The sequence below is a fragment of the Ixodes scapularis genome, unplaced genomic scaffold (genome assembly GCF_016920785.2).
Source record: "Ixodes scapularis isolate PalLabHiFi unplaced genomic scaffold, ASM1692078v2 PGA_scaffold0__279_contigs__length_252992795, whole genome shotgun sequence".
Lineage (NCBI taxonomy): Eukaryota > Metazoa > Arthropoda > Arachnida > Ixodida > Ixodidae > Ixodes > Ixodes scapularis.
This window is the reverse complement of record NW_024609835.1, coordinates 144,787,730-144,808,478: the sequence shown is the minus strand read 5'-3', so window position 1 is coordinate 144,808,478 and position 20,749 is coordinate 144,787,730. Positions and strand designations below refer to the sequence as shown.

At 46.1% G+C, this 20,749-nt stretch overlaps 1 protein-coding gene across 1 annotated transcript in view; it reads right to left on the bottom strand.

Moving 5' to 3' along the window:
* Positions 1-20,749, bottom strand: part of LOC8042302 — a 117,191-nt gene that overhangs the window by 92,868 nt on the left and 3,574 nt on the right. Inside the window, exons 2-7 of the mRNA XM_042293135.1 lie at positions 19,140-19,160; positions 17,561-17,617; positions 12,798-12,892; positions 10,317-10,377; positions 5,938-6,213; positions 297-500 (exon numbers count right to left, since the gene is read on the bottom strand). Coding sequence (XP_042149069.1) covers positions 297-500; positions 5,938-6,213; positions 10,317-10,377; positions 12,798-12,892; positions 17,561-17,617; positions 19,140-19,160 — 714 coding nt within the window. The remainder of the gene's footprint in view (positions 1-296; positions 501-5,937; positions 6,214-10,316; positions 10,378-12,797; positions 12,893-17,560; positions 17,618-19,139; positions 19,161-20,749) is intronic.

The window sequence follows — 20,749 nt, the reverse complement described above, 5'->3', positions numbered from 1 at the left end:
CAAGGCCCTCCGCAACCCGCTACGATAGCGGGAACTCCACAGTCAAGGCTATCGGCGCGCAGGCGCAGTAGCAACTTCTTCGTTGCGGAACGCTTAGCGGAGGGGGCAACGCGGTCTACGAAAACTCCCTGATGTTGTTGGCACGGGGAGCGAGCGAGAACGCCGCGGTGGCAAGGTCAAGCGAAAGCAGATCGACGTACGCCGAACGCCTTGCCAGTTCACTGTCCGCATTTGTTTTCCACTTCGAGAACAGCCACTAGTTTTCTTGCAAAGCGTCATGAAGCTCCAGTTCTCACCTGGACGTACTTGACCAAATGAACGAGCCTGACGGACATGGCGAAGATGAAGAAGCAGGTCATCATGGTTTGGAACGTAAAATCAAGTTGCGTGATATGCATGGTGAGTTGCGTGATGAATTGGGTGGCGCAGGTGGTCAAGAGGACCAGGTCCAGCTTGTTGTAGTTATCCAGGCGGACGAAGCGGTGTCCATACGCTGTTATCTGAAAAGGAAAACAAGTTCATCTCATACGATTTGTTTTATGTTTGCGATGAAGAAGCGGTTATAATCTAACCTCCTCAAAACACAGTAATCTTCATTCATAATAAAAACTTCTGAGACCTATCTCTTCTCCTAACAGCGATAAATATTAAAAATTTCTGAGCCCCGCGAACATTCACCCCGCGGTTGCGATGCTCCTCGGATGGTCGTTAAAAGTCGCTGCGTAGGGGACGCCGAGCGCTTGAAAGGCTTCATGGAAAATTGACTTGTCCGTCTTTGTGTTTTATGTTCTTCCCATCGTTTATATTACCCTTACCAGCACGCCCTCCATTCCGAGTGACATAATAGCCCGCGGCTTCCGATTCCGAACATGTTCTTGCCAATGGTTGTGGGATCGAAAACCTTCCGATTCCTTGCAGACCACTGTGCGCAAACAGAGTGCCAAAGTAGAATAAGTAAAGAAACGCAACATAACGGTCAACATTCAGTAATCGCTAGAGGTGGACTCTCCTTCCATAGAAAGTGTTCCATTTCGCTCTTATTAACTATATACACCCAATATTATTCTACCTGATTATAACTTTGAATCGGTATACGCCCTCGGAAACACCAGATTTTGTGACACTGAAACCGAGGCTCTCTTGGAGTTCGCACTGGGTATACACCAACACGAAGTTGTGACTTCATGCCGCTGAGAGGACGCTGTTGTCGCTACAACGCATGCGCAGAAGGTTCTTTTTACGCAAATCTGGTTTCTGTGCTCGTGCAGTGCCCACACCTGTTGTGGACAAACGTTGACTTGTTTGTAAACACTCTACCAAACTATAGCCTTCGATTAGATGAGCGCTTGACTGAGGCTTCGTCCAGGCTTGGCGGAGAGAACAAAAATCCTTCTCGCGTGACACTATGCTTGGTTCTACTTGTGAGTCCGACCGCATCCGAGGGGTACGATCCGATGGCGCCCATCAGCCAGCGCCAAAAGGGTACCGTCGCGGCGCTCACCTTCTTTTTGCGTTTCCTATCACCGACCAAACCGATCGCGCACAATAAATACGCGGCGATCTCGTATATTTATTTCGTGCGTGATTTGTTTTGTCAGTGATCGCGGACCCACAAAAAGAACGAGCTCCGTGCCGCAGCTTGATGCCCTTTATCGGATCGCATAGACCTTTTCATCGCTTATCACCCGGGCGGAAAATGCTGATTCACTGAGTTGTGCACGCATGCGCAGCGTCTGATAGGCCGCACAACAGAGCAAGACTGCAGGCTCAGAAAGCGTTCCACAGCCCAGCAGACAAAGATGGCAGCGCGCAGAATGAGGTCTATAGACCACCGCTTAAACACACGGGAGAAAAATGCCGACTAACTGAGCTGCGGACGCATGCTCAGCGTCTGATATACCGCAAGTTCAGCAGGCGTTCCTCAGCCCAGCACACAAAAATGGCAACGCGCAGCACGCGATTTTTCGCGAAGGTCTATAGTGTCGTATGCAGTCAGACTCAAAATTAGAAATGTGCGTGCTTGTCGAATGCTAGAGGTAGGAAGCTTCTGGAGGCAACATGATGCCCCCAACGATAATCAAAACAGCTGTGATCATCGTTGGGGACGTGCCCACACTCTAAACAAAAAAGGGTGTAGCCCCTAGACTCCCTGTCGCATGTACGACAGTGCGCCGTACAGCGCGCTAACATCAAGTTGACGGCCCCAAGTTTTACGAGAGGCTTGATGACGGTGCGATGTAAGATATTAAACAGCTAATGTACGCGTAAAAGAGTACAAAAAGAAAACACTAAGGTTTTTCAGTGCCAAGAAAACCCCAATAAATTGTTTTACAGTCAGTTACACTCACGTAAGCTATTTTAATAACTTGTACAACTCGGCTATCAAGCTGCTCGTGAAAGTTGGCAGCGTTGGTTGAACGTCAGTGCGCTGTGCGCCCACTTGAAGTTTGGGGGTGCCGTATATGTGAAAAGGGGTGTAAGGGCTACACCCCTTTTTTTTTTAGAGTGCATGCACTCTTCTTTCTTCCCCTCTGGCGGCTTCATGTCACCTCCAGAAGATTCCTACCTCCATGCACTGAATGGCGGACAGAGCCTTCAGTAGCGAAAGGCCTTTCGCAGTTTTGCCCAAGAGCACTATCACGAGGCCGAGGAATTGTGGGTACGGCGTTCTGTCTCCTGGCTGCTCTCCATTCAGATCGCCTCACCTCGCCGTTGACGCCTGCGGCCTTTGCGCTTTTTGGACTCCCACGGCGACTAGGGAGAAGGGAGTGACGCCAACAACGCAGCAAACGCAGGTTGGATGTTTACAGAAGAAAACAAAGAAAAAGTGAGCTTTGTTCTCTTCTCCGGAAATTCGTCATCAGCGACTCTCACCAATCAACATCCAATCTGCGTTTGCTGCGTTGTTGGCGTCCATTTCTTCTCTCTAGTCGCCATGGGAGTCCAAAAAGCGCAACATAGGGCCCGTGTGTTTTTTTGTTTTTTTTTTTGCTTTAATTTTTTTTATTTATTCCAGTGTATTTTTATTGCTTGTGAGTATTTATTTCGCTCTCCGTGCTGTAATTACTGTGTATAGTGTCTTTTTTTTCGTCATCTTAGACGCTGCCATTAACGCACATCACTCCGCTGCTTACACCACTGCCGAGGTGAGTATTACTGTTGTCACGGCACTCCATCGCGCTATAAACTCGTATATTCGACCAACATGCAGACACGAGAGAGCTGTTTCTCATGTCAGTGCACATGCAATCAGTTATGGCAGAGCAACAATGTAGCAATCGCGACACGAGAGCCGACAGCACCTTCATCTGTCCGACCGCGCTCGCTTTGGTAAAATGTGAGCGTGGAACCCTAGAGCACCCTTAGCTAGCTGACGATGCAGGACGCTGCATTGTCGTCACAAATTGTTTGCTCTTCGAACGCCTGCGAAGCCGTTCCAGCGCTTGTTGGCCGTCTGCCGAGCGCCGGCGGTTCATCGTCGCGACTTGAAGGTGAGTATTTTATGAACCCCGCGAACATTAACCCTAAGGTTGCGATGCTGCTCGGGCGGTTGTAACACGATGCCTAGGGTGCGCCGAGCGCTGAAACGGCTTCGCAGGCATTCGAAGGGCGAAGGATTCGCGACGACAAAGCAGCGTCTTGCATCTTCAGCCAGCTACTGGTACTAGATAGCGCCACTATAATAAGCTAGACTTCAGACTAACGACACTCGGACATATTGTGTCTTAAAATTATGGTTGCCAGTTATCTGAAGCTTCTTTTTGAAATCACAGGAAACGCTCTGGGCGCTCTCAACAAATGTTGAAACAGTTCGCGACGAAGCGAAGCGAAGCAATATTGCATGACCTTCCTAACACGGAACTCTAATGCTGAGGAAGTCGCACTTTTGAATCATGACGATCGGCAGTTCCGTCTGCTCTGCATACGAACCAAAATGGCGGCGCCCACAACAATGTCGGAGAACGGAGTGCGATACTCTAAGCGCAGCTCATTTAGTGGCTCTAGTACTAGAAGGTCCCACGTAAGGTGTCCCCCGTCCCTTGACTGGCGGGACTGTTCCGCATTGAAGGCGCGTGTCTCGCGTTCCACGTGAAATACCAGAATCTGCAGAATGTCCCGCATTTTACACTGCTGTAAAACAACGGGGCACGGGTAAGCGCAGAGGAATCTGGTAATCGTGTAAATCGCAATGGTACACCATTCTTTATTCAAGCATTGCTGGAAGCGACCGTCGTTCTTTCCAGGAGAACCCACGCGCATGAGCCGTAGTGCCTCTCCCTTGATAGCATTATTTTAAAAAAATGGCTTCCCAAAAGTTGAAAAATTAGTTATAGCAATTATTTTTAAATCAGGCTGTGTCACTGCAAAAACGTTACTCTAAAAAGGTTGTTTCTCCTTTTTTGTTTCTTGTGAGGACGGCCACACAAGGCAAACGGCCTGCAACTCACGAAGGTTCGAAAACACGTAAGCATCTAAATTTGTGTAGCATCGTTTTGGAAAGGTAACCTCGAACAGGAAACAATAAGCCTAAAAGCGTTTGCTGCTTCTTTCCTTTTGACGCATCCAGTTTCAAAACACTTGATGTGTTTTTGTTTTTTTTTAATTTTAAACTTAGACACAATTCATACCTTATTCGGCATTAACATTTTTTTTAGACGTACCACTGGGAGTGAATATTATTTAAGCTTAATTGCCCCAATACATTTTGAAGGTGTATACTACACCTTCGGACGGCAGCAGAGCCACATTTCGTGGTGCTCGCGTTAATAAATTTCCTCTAGTTGATTTTTTTTTCTTTGCCGCCATTGTAATATAAGGATCATCCTCTTACTCCCCCCCCCCCCCTCCCCGGCCCCCTCCCCCAGGGTCACCGTGTCCCGACTTTTCCAGCAGGAAGGTGGTCACCCTAATCCCACGCCCACATTTCAGCAGAGCGAGCGAGGTCGGCCAGATAGAGGCGCGGTCGGCTCTCACCTCCAAATGTCTACGTCGTTGCTCTGCCTGCTCTGATGACAGGTGCACTGACATTCTTAACAGCCCTCTCGAGACTGCATGCGAGTCATGTAGACGAGTTTAGAGCGCGATAGAATTTAGTGACAACAGGACTACTCATTTCTGCAGTGTTGTAAGCGGCGGCATGATGTCCGTCGACGCCCGCTTTAAAAACGACGACAGGTACAAAGAACACTAAATATACAAGGCCTATATCACGCAGAACGAAACAAATACACTTACAAACCATAGAAATACGTTCAATGGATAAACATATATAACTCAAGCTCAGGAACGGAAGGTTGAAAAGACGTCAACGGCGAAGTAAAGTGATCTGAAGGGTGACCATGCCAGGAGCTGTACGCTGTACCCACAATACCTCATGCAGGCACTAGGGCACTTGACTAAACTGTAATAGGTCTATTAAAACGAAAACCAAGATTGATTGATATATTTTTAATGAGCACTAAGTACTCATTTATACATCTATGCGTGTTTGAGTCAATATTTTGAATATTGTGCATATTCATGCTATTTCTCCTCTACCCTACGAAAGAGAGGCTTTTCTTGCGACATCCGAGTTGCCTTTTCCTTTGTCTGCCCTCTGCCAATTACCACGCTAACGAGCGAGGCGAAGCCAAGGAATTTAGAAGCCTGGACCCACCCGAAAGGACAGGCACCAGACAGAAAGCAAATTCTGGATTCACTGATACGTTTTATCAGGACATCTGGGGTCCATCAATTCATCTAACTTAATCATCATCATAATTCCCTCTTCCTACAGCCTTCACAACCTCCCCCCCCCCTTTCCTGCCTCAGAAGCACAAAACCATAGGCAGGCGAGCCTTTCTTATCAATAAAGATACGATTTCAATCAATCAATGTGCCAATTGACAAACCAAAAATAAATTTGAATATGAAACTTCAATTTTTGCGGCTGCTTACCATGAAAGCGATCTCGGCGGTGAAGAGCCCGATGTAAGTTCCCTCCAGAACGAGGATGCGCTCGAAGCGAGTGAAGTTGGGGGCCCTAGTGTTGAGCAGCGTGCCCGTGAGCAAAGCGAGGAAGGCGAGCGTCGTGCTAGTGATGACGAGCTCGTAGAACTGGTGCTCGAACAGATCGATGGCGAGGTCCTGTAGGTTCTTCTCTAGGTCGCTCTGCAGCAGCTCCATGTCGTTCATCATGTCCTCGCCGAAGTTCGACACCGAAAGGCCCTCCTTCTACGAGGAGCAGATATCGCGACACGATGAGCAGATGGAGACTAAGTCGGAGTGCAAACGAGCCTGGTGGAGACTATACTATATATATATATATATAACTCAACCCGGAGGCTGCAGAATGCAAAAAAGGACATATAGACACACACACACACAAAATCAATATATTTAGAGACTTTGTGCGTGTGCGGGTTGTATTTGCTTCCTGCAGCCTCCGAGTTGAGTTATGTCTAGACGGACACTTAGAGATATGCTACCGCGTGAGAGCAGCTCACGAGATTAGCGTGTGTTAGGATAGCGTACTTAAAAGCTTTGCGTACAAAAAAAATAACATATATCGTCGCCGTTTTGCGTTAATCCAAAACGGGGTATGGGCTCTGCGCATGCGCAATGGCAACGACACTATGCGACGAGAAACTGAGGGAGACGAGAAGACGAGAAGGCGCGGGTACGTCAGAACAACGAGCTCTGGTTGGAGTGATCAGCGGTAGACGCATAGCCATAGCTGCCTTTGTTTCTACTCATACTTCGAACGCATTCGATTTCCAAACGCAGGCTGCCGCGTTCATATTCGAACGCGTGTGATAAGTGAGTAGAAGACAAAAGCAGCTAGCATTGCGCCTACATGCTGATCCTTCCAACCGCAGCTCGGCGTTCAGACGTCCCCATGCGCTCTCGTTTCCTTCTCTCCCTCAGTTTCTCAACGTATTTCTTTCCCGAACGCGAAGCTTTTGCGTACACTATGCGGAGCGCAAGTTCGTCTGCTTCTTTTGCAGGAATTGCGGTGACGTCAGAAAGACGTTGAGCTCTAATTGGCTCTGATTGAAGGATAGGGGGTAGACCTCAAAGCAAGCTGCCTTGATGTCTACTCACAATTGTTACAGTCGAGCCAATCATAGCTCGGCATCTTTCTGACGTCACGGCAATTCCCGCAAGAGATGCAGACGAACTTGCGCCCCGCATTCTGAACCTCCGTATCGAGGGTCGAAGGTCCTATGCGTTTTTGCTCATCGCTTCTCACCCAGGCGAGAAAATAAGAGTCACTGGACTGTGGACACACGCGCGACGCACGATATTCCGCAGCAAAGTGCTACAGCGCATGCTCAAAACGGGTTTCACGTCAAAATAGGCAAAAAATGGCAGCACCGCCCAGGTCATCATCGGAATGCTCTCTACGATTTTTAGATGATCGAGAGTTCAGGAGAGGCAGGGCGATTCGTGTCCCGGACATCTCATTATTGCTCCTCGGCATATATGATTTCGGCATTAGCGCGTAATATTATGGAGTTTTAGTAGATCGTTTTCAAAGGCCCACTACCGCTACGGTCGCGTGCTTCAGAGCATGCATCAGGGTGGCAGCGCGAGCTCCCGCTACAAATAGCGTGACCCGAGAACACGATCTACTAAAACTCTCAATTATGTAAGAACAAATCACGAAAGAGAAAGCTTACACGCAATGAACCAAGCCCTGCGTTTTTTGTTAAGTTGTTAGTGGCTATACATTTATTCAAATCTCTGATGTCACGCCGCTGTGGTGGCGCTGGTGTCAGTACTGCACTAGAGTTCCTGTATACGCTCCCCCGAAGGGGGAGACCGTAGGTAGCTATACAGGAACTCTATACTGCACATGAGCAGACGCTTCCCCTCTCGCTAATCTGGTTTCTACGCAGACGCAATGTCCACACCTGGAACTTGTTTGTAAACCGTATGTTGCCTTTCATAGGAAAGCCGCACGTGGCGTTTTGAAAAATAGCCTTTTTTTTTAAAGCGGTGATTGCGTGATTTAGGTGCAGTCTTTGATGGGGGGAGGGAGGGGTGAGGGCGGGAGTGGTGGCGTACAGCAGCAGAAGAAACTTCAAGACGCTATTTTATTTTTATTTTTGTGCGTAACGTGCTTTGTTATGCGTTTGGCTGTCGTCTCTTGCGAAAACCATAAATTTGAAGGACTTTACTAAGGATGTGCTCACTTCTTTTTGGATATCCGGAGACCGAACCATGCCACCTACACCTCAAACTAACGATGCACCAATTACTTGTATTTATTTTTCTTTTGGGGGGGGGGGGGGGGGGGGGAGGGGGGTGTTGCATGAGTCGGGAAGGTTGAAACAAAAACTGACCAAATTCGGTGGGTCCAACCAAAAAGGAGGCTTTCAAGGTTATTTTAACGAGATCGAAATGAGAAGGTCGAAACAAGAACGGCATCAAACGATAATTCCGCTCGGCCAGACTGGGTAGACAAGCGGACCGCATTCCTGGAATGCCGAGTGCACTAAATGCACGTCAAAAGTATGCCTCATATTCGCGACTCCAGCGGCCTATAGTGGACGCCACCACCAAACAAACATGGCGGCTAGGAACAGGCCGCGTCGGCTCGCCCGGGCCGCCTGAACGGGTGGCGCATTCAATTTAACAAATTTTCTTGTATTTAATGCCTTATTTTAAAGGTATTTAAACTGCGACGGTTAAGTGTAGCCGGTACACATAAACTTGCAGAGCATAGTTTTGTTTTACCGGTGCTTTTTGTTATTTTCATGTCAAACTTTTGTTTCGGAGATTTCGTTCAAATCCAAAACAATGGACTCCTGAGAGACGGTAAAAGACTCTAATCAGTTTAGTTCAGCTAAGGAAAGCGGCGAGGACTACAGAATTGTTCCACCGAGAGTAATTTTCAGCTAACTCGCATGTCTCGACCATGCGATTTATCTGTCAGCGAAATCGAGTTTTTGTGCGTATCCGCGTTTAAGAAACAGCTCCAGTCGTCTGCTCGGTTAACAACACAGGCTGCAGGAAAATTGCGAAAATTAAACAAGCGCTTCTCGAGCCAAGGGCATTTTAACCCACTGGCGCTTCACTAAGCAGCTGATAGTCGTATTTCAATTCAGGTTTTAGTAGCAATCGAGAATTCCTCTTGACGAATATGCGGGGTATGTATTATATTACGTACTATGTTCCACCAAAGGGAAATTAGTATATCCTTCGGATTGAAATATGAGCTTAGTTGACTAGCTATTAGGTGAACTGCTGAATAAAAGTATACATGACAGACAGAGAGATACTACTCAGCCAGATGGTTCTAGCCGGCAGCACGGAGACGAATGCGGACAAACTGAAGAGAGTATTCATCGGAGATTCACGCAGAACTTCTCTGCATTGAACTTATCTTCGAATCCTGAACGGAGAAATTGAGTATTTTTTTGGCCGGACAAGCTGAGCCATGTAGACGTATATTTCTGCTGGCTTCGACGGGGGTATAATATAAATATTGGAGGTGCGTTAGATCATAATGTCGTGACAGCTTCTAACTTTCCGAGACGCATCCCCCCCCCCTTTTGAAAGCAGACAATTTCCCTCAATAATCGTATGCAGCGAGCAGGTTTCCCGGAATCAAGTAATTGCGAAATCAGCGCAACTCCTTCGGTGTGGTTCATGGGCTTTGCCGGCGAAAAGCAGCCAAGGTGAATAGCCAATGAAACGACCGGCGTAGGTGGATCAACCTTGAAGTTAATCGAATACAACCAAACTCAAGAAAAACAGCTATCGAACTTTCCCATTCACTTGACTGCAACGTTAATGTTCCTTTAAGTGAAACACCTCGTCTGTCGTCCTCAGTCAACTGTTTTACATCCTTATAAAGAAACCACTTATCTGTTACCAAGTAGTTGCCACTTTGAACGTGATTCGAGACACACAAGAAATCAAAACTTCTTCCGTGCTTCCTCCCCGTCCTAGAAATCGAAAGCACGCGACCGTGTGTTGTGGAGTAAACGGGCTTTCAAACACGTAATGAAAGAAAACAATCTACTGAGGCTTCACCACACTATTGAACACTCAGGCAAACTTAAGAAATATTCGAACCTTCGTCAAATTACATTGTTCGCCACCGCGCCGACAACACGTGTCCGCTAAAGCCTCCAGAGACGCGGAGAGGCGCAAAGCGAACTGTTCCGTCTGGTTCCCGGTTTTCCCGCTTAGTGGCGTCCGTTTTGCTCGAATCGCGATGCTAGAAATACACTTTAAGTGTGCCTTTTGGTTCATGAAGTACACAATTAGAACACTTCTTCGCTATACATAGTATATACCAAGGGATTCTCTCCGGGCAAACTCACCATCCACTTGACCCAATCCGGAATTTTAATTAGGCGTTCGATCATGTCGTAGTCCAAATATCTGCGACGAGGCACACCAGTAAAAAAAAAAACATATATGTAATATGTGTTCAACTACTATAGCGTTTACACAACTCAGCTTTCTAACGAAAAAATCTTATCTTCGTGTCACCCTCCAAATACTTTGATATCAGTAACCCTCTGATCGCCTGGTTTTCTCTCGTTCTTTCCCCCGCTGTGAACAACAGGTTTGCACAAGTGCACACTCATTAGTGAGTTTTAGTATTGCGTATACGAGCAAACGCATGCCCTGAGCGTTTGCGTTAGCGTTGCGTGTTACACACTGCGCGTTCTCGGAGCCCAAACCGTGGCCTTAAATTGGCCCATGGCGACTTCGTGTATGCGCGGCGTGGAGCACGGAACGCTAACGCAAACGCATAGCGCTTGCGTTGGCACGTATACGCAATACTAAAACTCACTATAAGCAAAGGGGAAACTTGAGGGAGGTGCGTCGAGTCACCGCCGCACGCGCAAATACTTCATTATGAGAATACATTCTACGCCACTGATTTGCATTTAGTTGAGCGCCTATTTATAGCGCCTATCCTCCCCGAGGGGTGGGAAGACATCCCCGTCCCAGAGAACGCATAGGCATTGCGTAGTTCACGTGGTCGCGCTTTCGAGCTGCGCCGAGGGAGAGGGCTCCCGCTGGCGCACTGAGATGCCAGATTTGCCAAGATAGCCGAAATGGCCGTTTCCGTTGTCTCGACGGGTTTCCACGATGATAGATGGCGGCAGCCGACCCTCCCAATTAAAAAGAGAAAACCCCGAGTCTGCGCGCGTCCCGCCGTTCCAACTACGAAAAAGCTGTTGGCGCCCACGGGAGGCCGTCACGTCACATTTTGATGCCCAGCCATAAACAGTTTAAACTAAACTTTCACCCACGTGGGGTGCACGTGACCCTGTCAGATGCGAGTTGGGTGGTTGGTTCTGTGGCCGTAGCATTGCTATCTCGATTCCTCCCGGTAGGGTTTACAAGAGCGAAGAGGAGGCGAGGCCGGCGAGGAGCAGACGATGAACTGCCATCAGCTCGTTGCGGTCCATCGTGTGTCCGGAAAGTTTTACCAAACAAAACTCGAGGCCCAGACTCTGTGCGCGACGTGCCAGCTCTCTGCGCGCCGTAGGACTGAGTCTTCTCCGTTCGGCGTGAAAGCGAGAGCGGCGAGACGTGCGAGACCCTGATGGGCGACGATGAACCATGACACGAGCCGCTGTGCAGTTTGTGTAAACAAAAGCGCGAGGCGTTGCCGAGACCAACATAGGGCTTTGCAGTGTGAACGGCTGCAGAAATCTGCCGCGGGGAATTGTAATACTGTTGAAACTTGGGCTAGTTGGTGAAGCATGTTTACGGGTAAAACAGCGGGGAGTTCAGTTCAAAGGCATGTCCCTGTTAGACCACATCCTGAGCTTCGTACGAACGTAAGCTGATATAAGCGGTTGTCTTAGATTTCTGAGAATCACCGAGCTGCTGAAACGATGGACTTCGGCACTTTGTTGCAAAATTGTGACTGGACTTCATCGAAATGGAGTGGAGTTTTGCTCGCTTCAATTATGATGACTTCGACAGTCGTGCCAGGTATATATGTACCCCTGCCAAGTCACATTGAGTTGGTGTAACGTTGGTCACGATAAATATTATTAAAACTATAAAAACTCCATAGTCAAACTCAACTGCATGGTTCAATATTCGTGTTATGCCTGCCCATTAAGGACATTCCCAAACGTATCAGGAAGTTGTGTGAGCATCCACAAAACCTTTCACACGGGCGTTCATTAAATAAGGCTGTCCAAAATTTGTATTTAAATTTCTATCGACGCAAAACACAGTTATCAAGCTGAATAAAGTCGCGCACATGGTTAGAACGCTGGTGCCCACTTGCTTGATGGCAGCCGAGTGTAAAACCGCATCACGCTTGAATTTATTGTTGTTACGCAACCAAATGAAAGAAAGCAGGCACAGTCAGCTGCTGCGGTTTGTGAACAGGACCAGGGTAGAGTCTGGAGCCGCTCAGTTCATAGACCTAATCTTGAACCATTTCGTGGTCTCGTGTCGTTCGTATATGAAAGGAAAATTGCCAAGGAGGATAAGGAAGAGGCGAGCGACAGATGGGGATGGCTTGTGAAGGCTACGTGGCTGACGTCATGACCTCCCCGTGCTGGTGCCAATGCCATGTCTTTTTTTTTTTCTCCTTTTCTTTTCTCAAGGTAAGGTATATATCTTAGTAAATTATTTTGACACCCGCATCAGATACCTCTCGCCCCTTTCAAGTCGCGGTAAAACTTACGCATATGTTTTTGTGCGTAAGTTATCGGGAGGACACTTTGTAAAGCTGCTGAATCCTATAGAGACATTTTGCTTCGCAATAAAACAGAGATTTTAATTCTAAGCACTGACATGAGTTATTGGACCATGGAACTCACATTTTCTTGTCGAATCGGTATTGAAGTGCAGCCAGTAGAGTCATCATGGTGCTTTTCTGGATCATTCCCTGTCGGTATTGTCTCGAGTAGCTCACCTGATGCCAAGAAAGCACGAAGAACACCTTTCTTTTCTTTCAAAATAAAACACAGAATCTAGGTTTTAGTATTTCGGCACTCAGAGAACAATTTAGACACCTACTGTAACCCAGTAAAAACATAACGAGTCGCTATAGATTCATCTACTCAATGTATATGAACAAGAGCTCGTAAACTGTAAAACACAAAATCTGACTTTAAATATAAATACAAAGTTTCCTGAAATGATCCATTAAAAGTTGGGTTTCTGCTAGTTGATCTATAATTAATAAACGTCTAAAAAGCGCGAACAAAATGAGGACAAATAGACACAAAGACAACTGGACACGCTCTAAATAAGGCAAAAAAAATTGTATACAGTTGTCCACAGTGATTTCCCAAGTAAATTTAAGTCCACCTGACGAATCTTTAAACAAATTAAAAAAAACTCCCAACTTCTTCTAAACCTGAATTTTAGTCTAAAATTAAAAGATGGTACTCGAAATAACGCAACGCCTTTACTACGTGCAAATCCCCAAGGCCTTGCGCAATTCGATTGTTCAATGACGCAAAAAAAATTATATATATATATGAAACAGGGCAACAGGCCACCCAATACGAACATCGAATTTCTGTACAAAAGAAAAAAAAATGAAAGACGCTTACAATCTCCTGTAACGCCGAATTAGAGCGCAGCTCTTGAGGAGGAGGAGGGGAAGGTACGGATAGGAGGTTTTGCCCCTCCTCCTCTCTTGGTCGCCTCCCATTTAGAGAAAATTTTCCGCTAAATTTAGCGGGGAAATTTACCCACACTGCACTGCGCGGTTCCGCCGACACCGACGGCAACGCCGACGCCGCTCAAGCCGGAAACGGCCGCCTAAGAGCTGCGCTCCAAAAAACGTTTATCGTAACTGACAGCAGTAGACTAAAAAGAACAAAACGAAGATTTCTAAAAAAATTCGTTGCTAACGCCCGCAGAATTTTCAATTTCGACCTCTCATGTCTTGTATATCTGATACCAAACAGCCTGAAGTAACTCGTTATTAGGAAAGAATAATAAACATCCGCAACGTCCACAGAAAAAGCTGAGATGTCATTCGGACACCCTCTCTAAACACCACGAAATCTGGATACGAACTTCGCACAAGAAACGTTTCCTCTGGTGAAAGTGTGTCTAAGTGGAACTGTCTTGTTGTATTGGTGTTTTCTTTTTTTCTCGTTTTGTTAGCGCTTTTTAAACATTTTAATTCATAAAACAATTTTCAGACTTTGCGCTGTTGTTGCATTTTTTTTGCAGCTTGTAGGATAGCGATTTTTACGCAGCATCTCTCAAAGGAAAGTCCGCAATGGACAACTTTCACCAAAACGGCACGAAAGCTCCAAATCATGCCTAACAGTAAAAAGTAGTTCTAACGTTTATGGACTTTCCCCTTCCTCTAATCATATATCGTATCGTTTAACAACCGTCCGTACCCTGTGTGTAATCCGCAGAAGCAAAGTTTTACTCAAAAAAGTAATCTTTCTAGATAGACCGGATTCAATGCATAGTCCGCCAGTAAAAAATTCAGGTATACAGCACACCTTAAAAAATGCCTGATTCATAAGCGCACAGCAAACTGCACAGATAGAAATCATTATTAACATACTCCGTCATTTACAAAATATTCTGCGTCTCGTCATAATGAACGATCTTCAAAACGAAACACTTTGTATAGTGCGCAACTATATAGTCTGTAAAAGAACTTGTTGGGCTAGTTGGTGTTGACTGAATTGAACCATGGTTAAAAGCGCTAAAAAAGACGTACACAAGAAAGAAGACAAACACGGGCGCTACTCACAACTGTATTGGGAAAGGAAGATGGAAGTACATATATATATATATATATATATCTGATACACTTATCGTCACCCAAGCTACTCATGCGCGAGATACAAGAGCATAAAACCGTTTACATGTATTTATCGAAAAAACGAATCTCAGCGTTATACAATGCTATTGACGTGTCGCTGACGCGCTGGGGTCCCCTCTTCTTGATAAAAGATGCCTCTTGCAGTTCGCGTGCCCTTTGAATTCTGCTTCTACCGAGAATCTTGGTATCACCGAAGCGTGGCTCGCATTTGCAGACCCTACAGTGCGCGGGCAAATGTGTCCCGTCATTTGTCTTTAAATTTTGCGCGTGCTCTCTTAAACGGTCATTCGTGCATCTTCCCGTTTGTCCAACGTAAGATTTTCCACACGTTAGGGGGATTTCATACACGACCCCCCTGACGCATTCGATGTACGGCCTGGCGTGCTTCGTGCAACATCCTCGCTCGTTCTTGATTTCTTTAGTAATTCGAGGGCAAAGTTGTCCGAGTTTCTTTGGCGCTGAAAACACGAGAGGTACTCCGTACCTGTTCGCAACCTTCTTGAGGTTGTGCGCCATTTTGTGTACATATGGTACAACCTCTGGCCTCATATTGCTCAGTGCCGACTGCGTCACTTTCCTGGTACGTCTTTTTTAGCGCTTTTAACCATGGTTCAATTCAACTATATAGTCCACACCGCGTACAATTTCGCCTTTTAAATACGTGTAGTCCGAGGAGTATAATACAAAAATTCTATTCTCGTCTCCAGCTCGTTGCTCGCCCTCCCGCGGCGGAAACGCAAAGCGCTCGACTGAGGGTCCTCCGATTCTCCTGTTCAGCAGGCACGGCGGAACTGCGTGCGATCGTGGCTCGCGAAATGTCATTTCCGAACACCAACAACACTCTTCACTGTCCCAACGTAGTGCTGTAGCCGGTATAGGAACGTACCTTATTAGAGAGTTTTAGTATTAGCGCTGTGCATCGTTATCAGGATAGACAAACACACAAACACTGGATGCAATATAAAGTCCTATCCGCCACGTGTTGCCTATAAGAAACACACACACACACTTCAGCTTTCTGACTAAGACTCCGTCTTTGGATTGTTGTTGTGAGAACAGCGTTTATTAATTTTTGTGGCCTTATTGTAAAAATTGGATTCATTCTGTTATGCTTGTGCTAGGAATAATTTTAAGCAATTAATCATCTAAATACCTAAAACCCATTAAAAGACCCACAGTTTATTATTTCCCATGTCGATTATCTGAGCGAGAAAAGGCGGCGAAAGCCCACAAATATCAGCACTGATTTTTTCAACAACTACAATATTCTACTTCTAAGGTGCATGAAAGACTCTGTCTTTAAAGGGACACTGAAATCTCCTAAATAGTTTGAAGTGCCTGAATCGAACATGTATGTCACAATATAAAGTTTCCGGAAACAACTTCTCTAACTAAATAATTACGATGCGAGACATATCTTGAGTTATGGAAGAATTCGAACTTAAGACCTATATCGAGAAATTAAATAAAAAATAGAGGTTAGTTTCGGTTTCACTCCAGAATTAAAACGTGCCTCCTGGAGTAAGTATTACGCTAAACACCGTTTTTATTTTCCCGATAAAGAGGTGACCTGCGCTTTTTCGATGGGCATGGTAATACTAGCTTCCTAGTATTACATTATTAATTGGGGGCATGGTAATACTAGCGTCCTAGTCTTACCATAATTAATTTGTGTCGCTCAGTGGTGAACCCGGAACACTAGACAGGCTCAGCAGCGGCACGCATCTCCGACCCTCACTATAACCGCCATTTTGGAAAACGAGTGGAGCCACCACTCCGCTTTAGTTGGAGTCGCGAATAGTCACTAACTACATCAACAGGTAGTTCTTGCGGCCCAGAGTCGAGTTCTGCCTCAACATCGCCTCAGGTATAGTAATTTTCGCGTGATATTTTTTTCTTCGTAAGTGCCATTAACTTGGCCAGTGGTCTCTCACGCAAGTACAAATTTAAACAACCTGCTTGTAACAAACCGGCCCTCATGCTTAAAGGACCTTGGCAACGATATTCAATTGGAATGTTTTTCGCTCTACACGAGCTTACTGGCACACCTAGGACTCAAGGATACTCACACGCAACGCCATTGGCCAAAAAACTCCTTTGTTGCGGTGTAATTTCAAGGACAAAATCGATCATTTTCATTCAATCTCTCCTTTGCAAAATTTGATGACGTAACTCGGGGATCGCAGTACACCCAAGTGACGATATTTGAATGCGGTTCATAGATTGGACCCGAGCATTGCGTGGGCACTCGACTTGGGCTCGTGACAATTGCTAGCTCGAGAAGCATTCGGGTTGTGACCCGTGTCCAATTGCTGCAACGACGACAACAGCCGAGCAATAACAATGTCTGGAACTCAGCGCGTGTCCTGCGCTTTGCCAACCCCAGCGCGTGGCTATGATCAACACTGGCGGCATATAATCGGCTCCAGATCACGTGGCCGCTTGTTCTGGCTGCGAGTTGAGGGGGTGAACGCTGCTCGTTTTTCTTTAATTTTTTTCTGGGACTTCTATTGCGTGGGGTGAAAAACGAACGCGTGTTTCATAGGTCATTAACGTTAGGGATCCGTTTTAAGCGGTATTTGCGCAAAGTACAAAAATTGTTGCATAGCTCCTTTAACGGATCATACACTAATCAAGCCCCCATTCGCCGCGTCGTAACATGAAACCAGCAAGCACAACAAAGTCGCTTCGACATAGCGAGGACGGTACAGACAATACAGACAAAATGTGAACCCATATACGTCAGCTGACAACTGTGGAACGACCGTTGCAACCTACCTCCTCGATCCTCAGGACGTTTTCAACAGCGGAACGTTCAGCCTTTATTTGGTCCTGCTGAACACTCTGTCTCCTCTTAGAGATGACCTGGAATTGATGAGAAACCCGCAAATAAAGAATGCATATCATCAAATACACGATTTCGTCTTAAATAAATGTAGCTACTAACGGCTTAACAATTACAAGACGTGTTCTATAATGTCCACGCATCTTGCCTCGTGATCCTTTTCCCTCTGCGTCCTTATTGGCTGTTGAAGCAGTCTCATTCGCTACAGATAAATGGCAAGATGCTTAGAGCTCGCCACAAACTTTGTTTCTTAAAGGGGCACTCAAGTGGTTTTTGAGTTCGTGTTTTGATTATGACAACTGAATTTAGACACCCTAAGTATCCCTAAAAACCAAAACATATAGTCTACGATGATTATTCCTTTAATAAAAATGTAATTGAAGGCAGCCAGACCTCGGATCCATCCGAAAACGAAACCACTCTCATTGGTCATCGCACGCATATCAAAACGATCTCGGGCCAATGGCGTTGGACGACGTTCCGTCGCGCAATGATCCCGAGGTAGCCGCACCGGCCGAACCTTTTTGTCATTCGAGCTTCGATCATGGCGGAGTTCTCTACGCTCGAGGACCTGGCGCCGTTAGAGGTTGACATTCTTCGGTGGACAGCCGACCTGGGCATGATTTCCTATGATGCCACTCCAACGTGCGATGTGGACAATAGCAGCGCTTCGGAGTCGTGTTCGGGTTCCGAGGACGACGAAATGCAGACCTTTTCGGGTGTTTTCCGATTTGCGGTGGGGGCAAGTCGTAACCAAACCAGCGTTTGGCATAGCAGCGAACCTCTGGTACGTGATGTCAAACGATGTCGCCACGTTGACTTTCGCCTCGGGAGGAAGGGGAAGACTGGTTCAGACATCTGCAACGAGCGCGTTACCTACGACTGCGTCCGTTGCAACCGGAGCGACCGGAACGACCGCTCTGCGCCGCGCGCACCTGCAACCACTGCAACAAGCGTAGCGAGTCGTCAGCACGGCGACCGCTTCTACGCCGCCGTCAGCTGTTTCAGCGGCGCCTCTAAAATGGGGACGCACTGCCACTCAATGCCGTAACAGAATATAGACAGACAAATTTCTATAGCCTAAAGCTTTAATTTTTTTTTTCATAATAGGCTTGCAGGGTACAGTGGATGAAAAAAAAAAAAAAACGAACAGAAAAGGATGCAGTACGCCGTCTTGGACGAACATGACTTTAATACACGACTTTGCCAATAATACAAAAATCGCCACACGCCTTTTCTACGATTATAAAAGACAATGTGATCTAAGCAGCGATATAGCAACATAGAAATATGATTTCGTGACCAGATAGACGTTGCGAGCGTTCAGGATTGCTAACACTGTTCACTTTTTTCCGGTGATGAAAATGCGTATAAATTCGCATCCTTTATACGGTACGCAAGAGTAATACCTTGAACTTAAGCACACGCATGAAATGCGCCAAATAAGACATTCGGGCGATGTTCGAGGACACAAACGCTTAGAAAGCACCACTGTAGTCGAAGTAAACAAACACGACGGCACGGGCGTTTCTGCTGTCTTGAGAGCGCCGCCACGACATTGCCGCACGCGTAGGTGGATCTTCCTTTCTAGTACGTGCTGGGTTATCATAGCGACACACGACGAAAATTCACAGTCAAGGACAGCGCTTTTACGCGGAACGATGAGCTTTCACCACGCCGTCCACGTCGACGATCACCACCGACGCCATGTTTGCAGTTCATGACACGTCCGCTTCCGCGCATCCCGAGGGAACGGAAAATTCACCCCCCGCGGAGGAAGGCAAGGAGAAAACGTAGTCCCTTGTTTGTGAAACGATAATTGCAGTATCGCGTATTCTAAACTAGAACTATTTTACGTCTTGTGAAATTATCATGCACAACATATCTAAATGAACTGAAAATTGTTTCTTTTGCGGAACTTTGTAAAGGCCGCCAAAATTTTCAAACATACGATAATTTCACTGGTCGGCGCAGGAACCGAAAGGAGTCTACACGTATTTTATTCCTGCGGGATTAATAGGCGGTTCTGCGTTCTAAAACTGAAGATACTCATTCACTGACGCTTCCTTAGCGCCATCGCACCAAAAAGTAGCTTCCCCAAAAACCACTTGAGTGCCCCTTTAAGCTGACAGCGACTACAGAGGAGACGATCCTTTAACTACTTTAATTTCCGTATAATTTAAACGAGGAATTGGTTGACATGTGTTTAGTTTTCGTTCGAAGCCGTGTACAATGATGGCATATATAGACCACTAAATCCCTCTACCATTTTTTATAACACTTTCACGTCATAGCTCGTCTACATATTATGAGGTCGAGCGTGTCGTGTGAGGTTCAGGTTCTCAAGCTTTGAACAACCTGTCACTGAGGTCCTTTACACACTGGTTGCTAGGGTTTCTGTCGACTGCTTTGTGCCCTTTGTGGTGATTTTAATTATGAAATCCATACATGCAGAAGAATGAGTCGGCTAAATCTTGATTGCAAAATTGCGGTGGAGAACTTCGCCATTACGCAGCATGTTCTTGTGCGTACGCTTAAATCTACCACGCTCGACTTGTTTTTTTTCTAACTATAGAGGCGTTGTAAAACTAACTGATGTCATTCCCAGCATCAGTGACTTTAGTACAACTGATCGCAATGCTTATTTCTCGATTTTCCCGTCAGAAATTATAAGCAATGAGAAGGGTGTTTATATATGAAAAGCCTTAAGAGACTACTTCCGCACTTCGTAATCATTTTTTTATCGGTTGAATGCTTTGCTGAGGAGATAACTGTGAATAACGCATGGTTAATATTTAAACAAAACGTTGTCAGTCTACAGATAAATACGTTCCAAGTATAAACTAGTCGAAATTAGAAAAACTAAGAAAGACCATGGATCACTGGTAACCTTCTGCGGTTGTTCACGAAGCGCAAGTGTACGTACACGCGGTATAAAAGTGAACTTGGAATAAAACCTTTCTAAACTAAAAGAACTGGCATCAGTGTATAAAATAGTAGTACAGAAAGCCAAGGAAGACTACCTACAACTGGTAGAGAAAAAACTGTTTTTTTTTTTTATCGGGCGTTGGGGTAAGGATTTAATGAAAATAGCGAAGGTAATGGTTAATGATAAAATAATT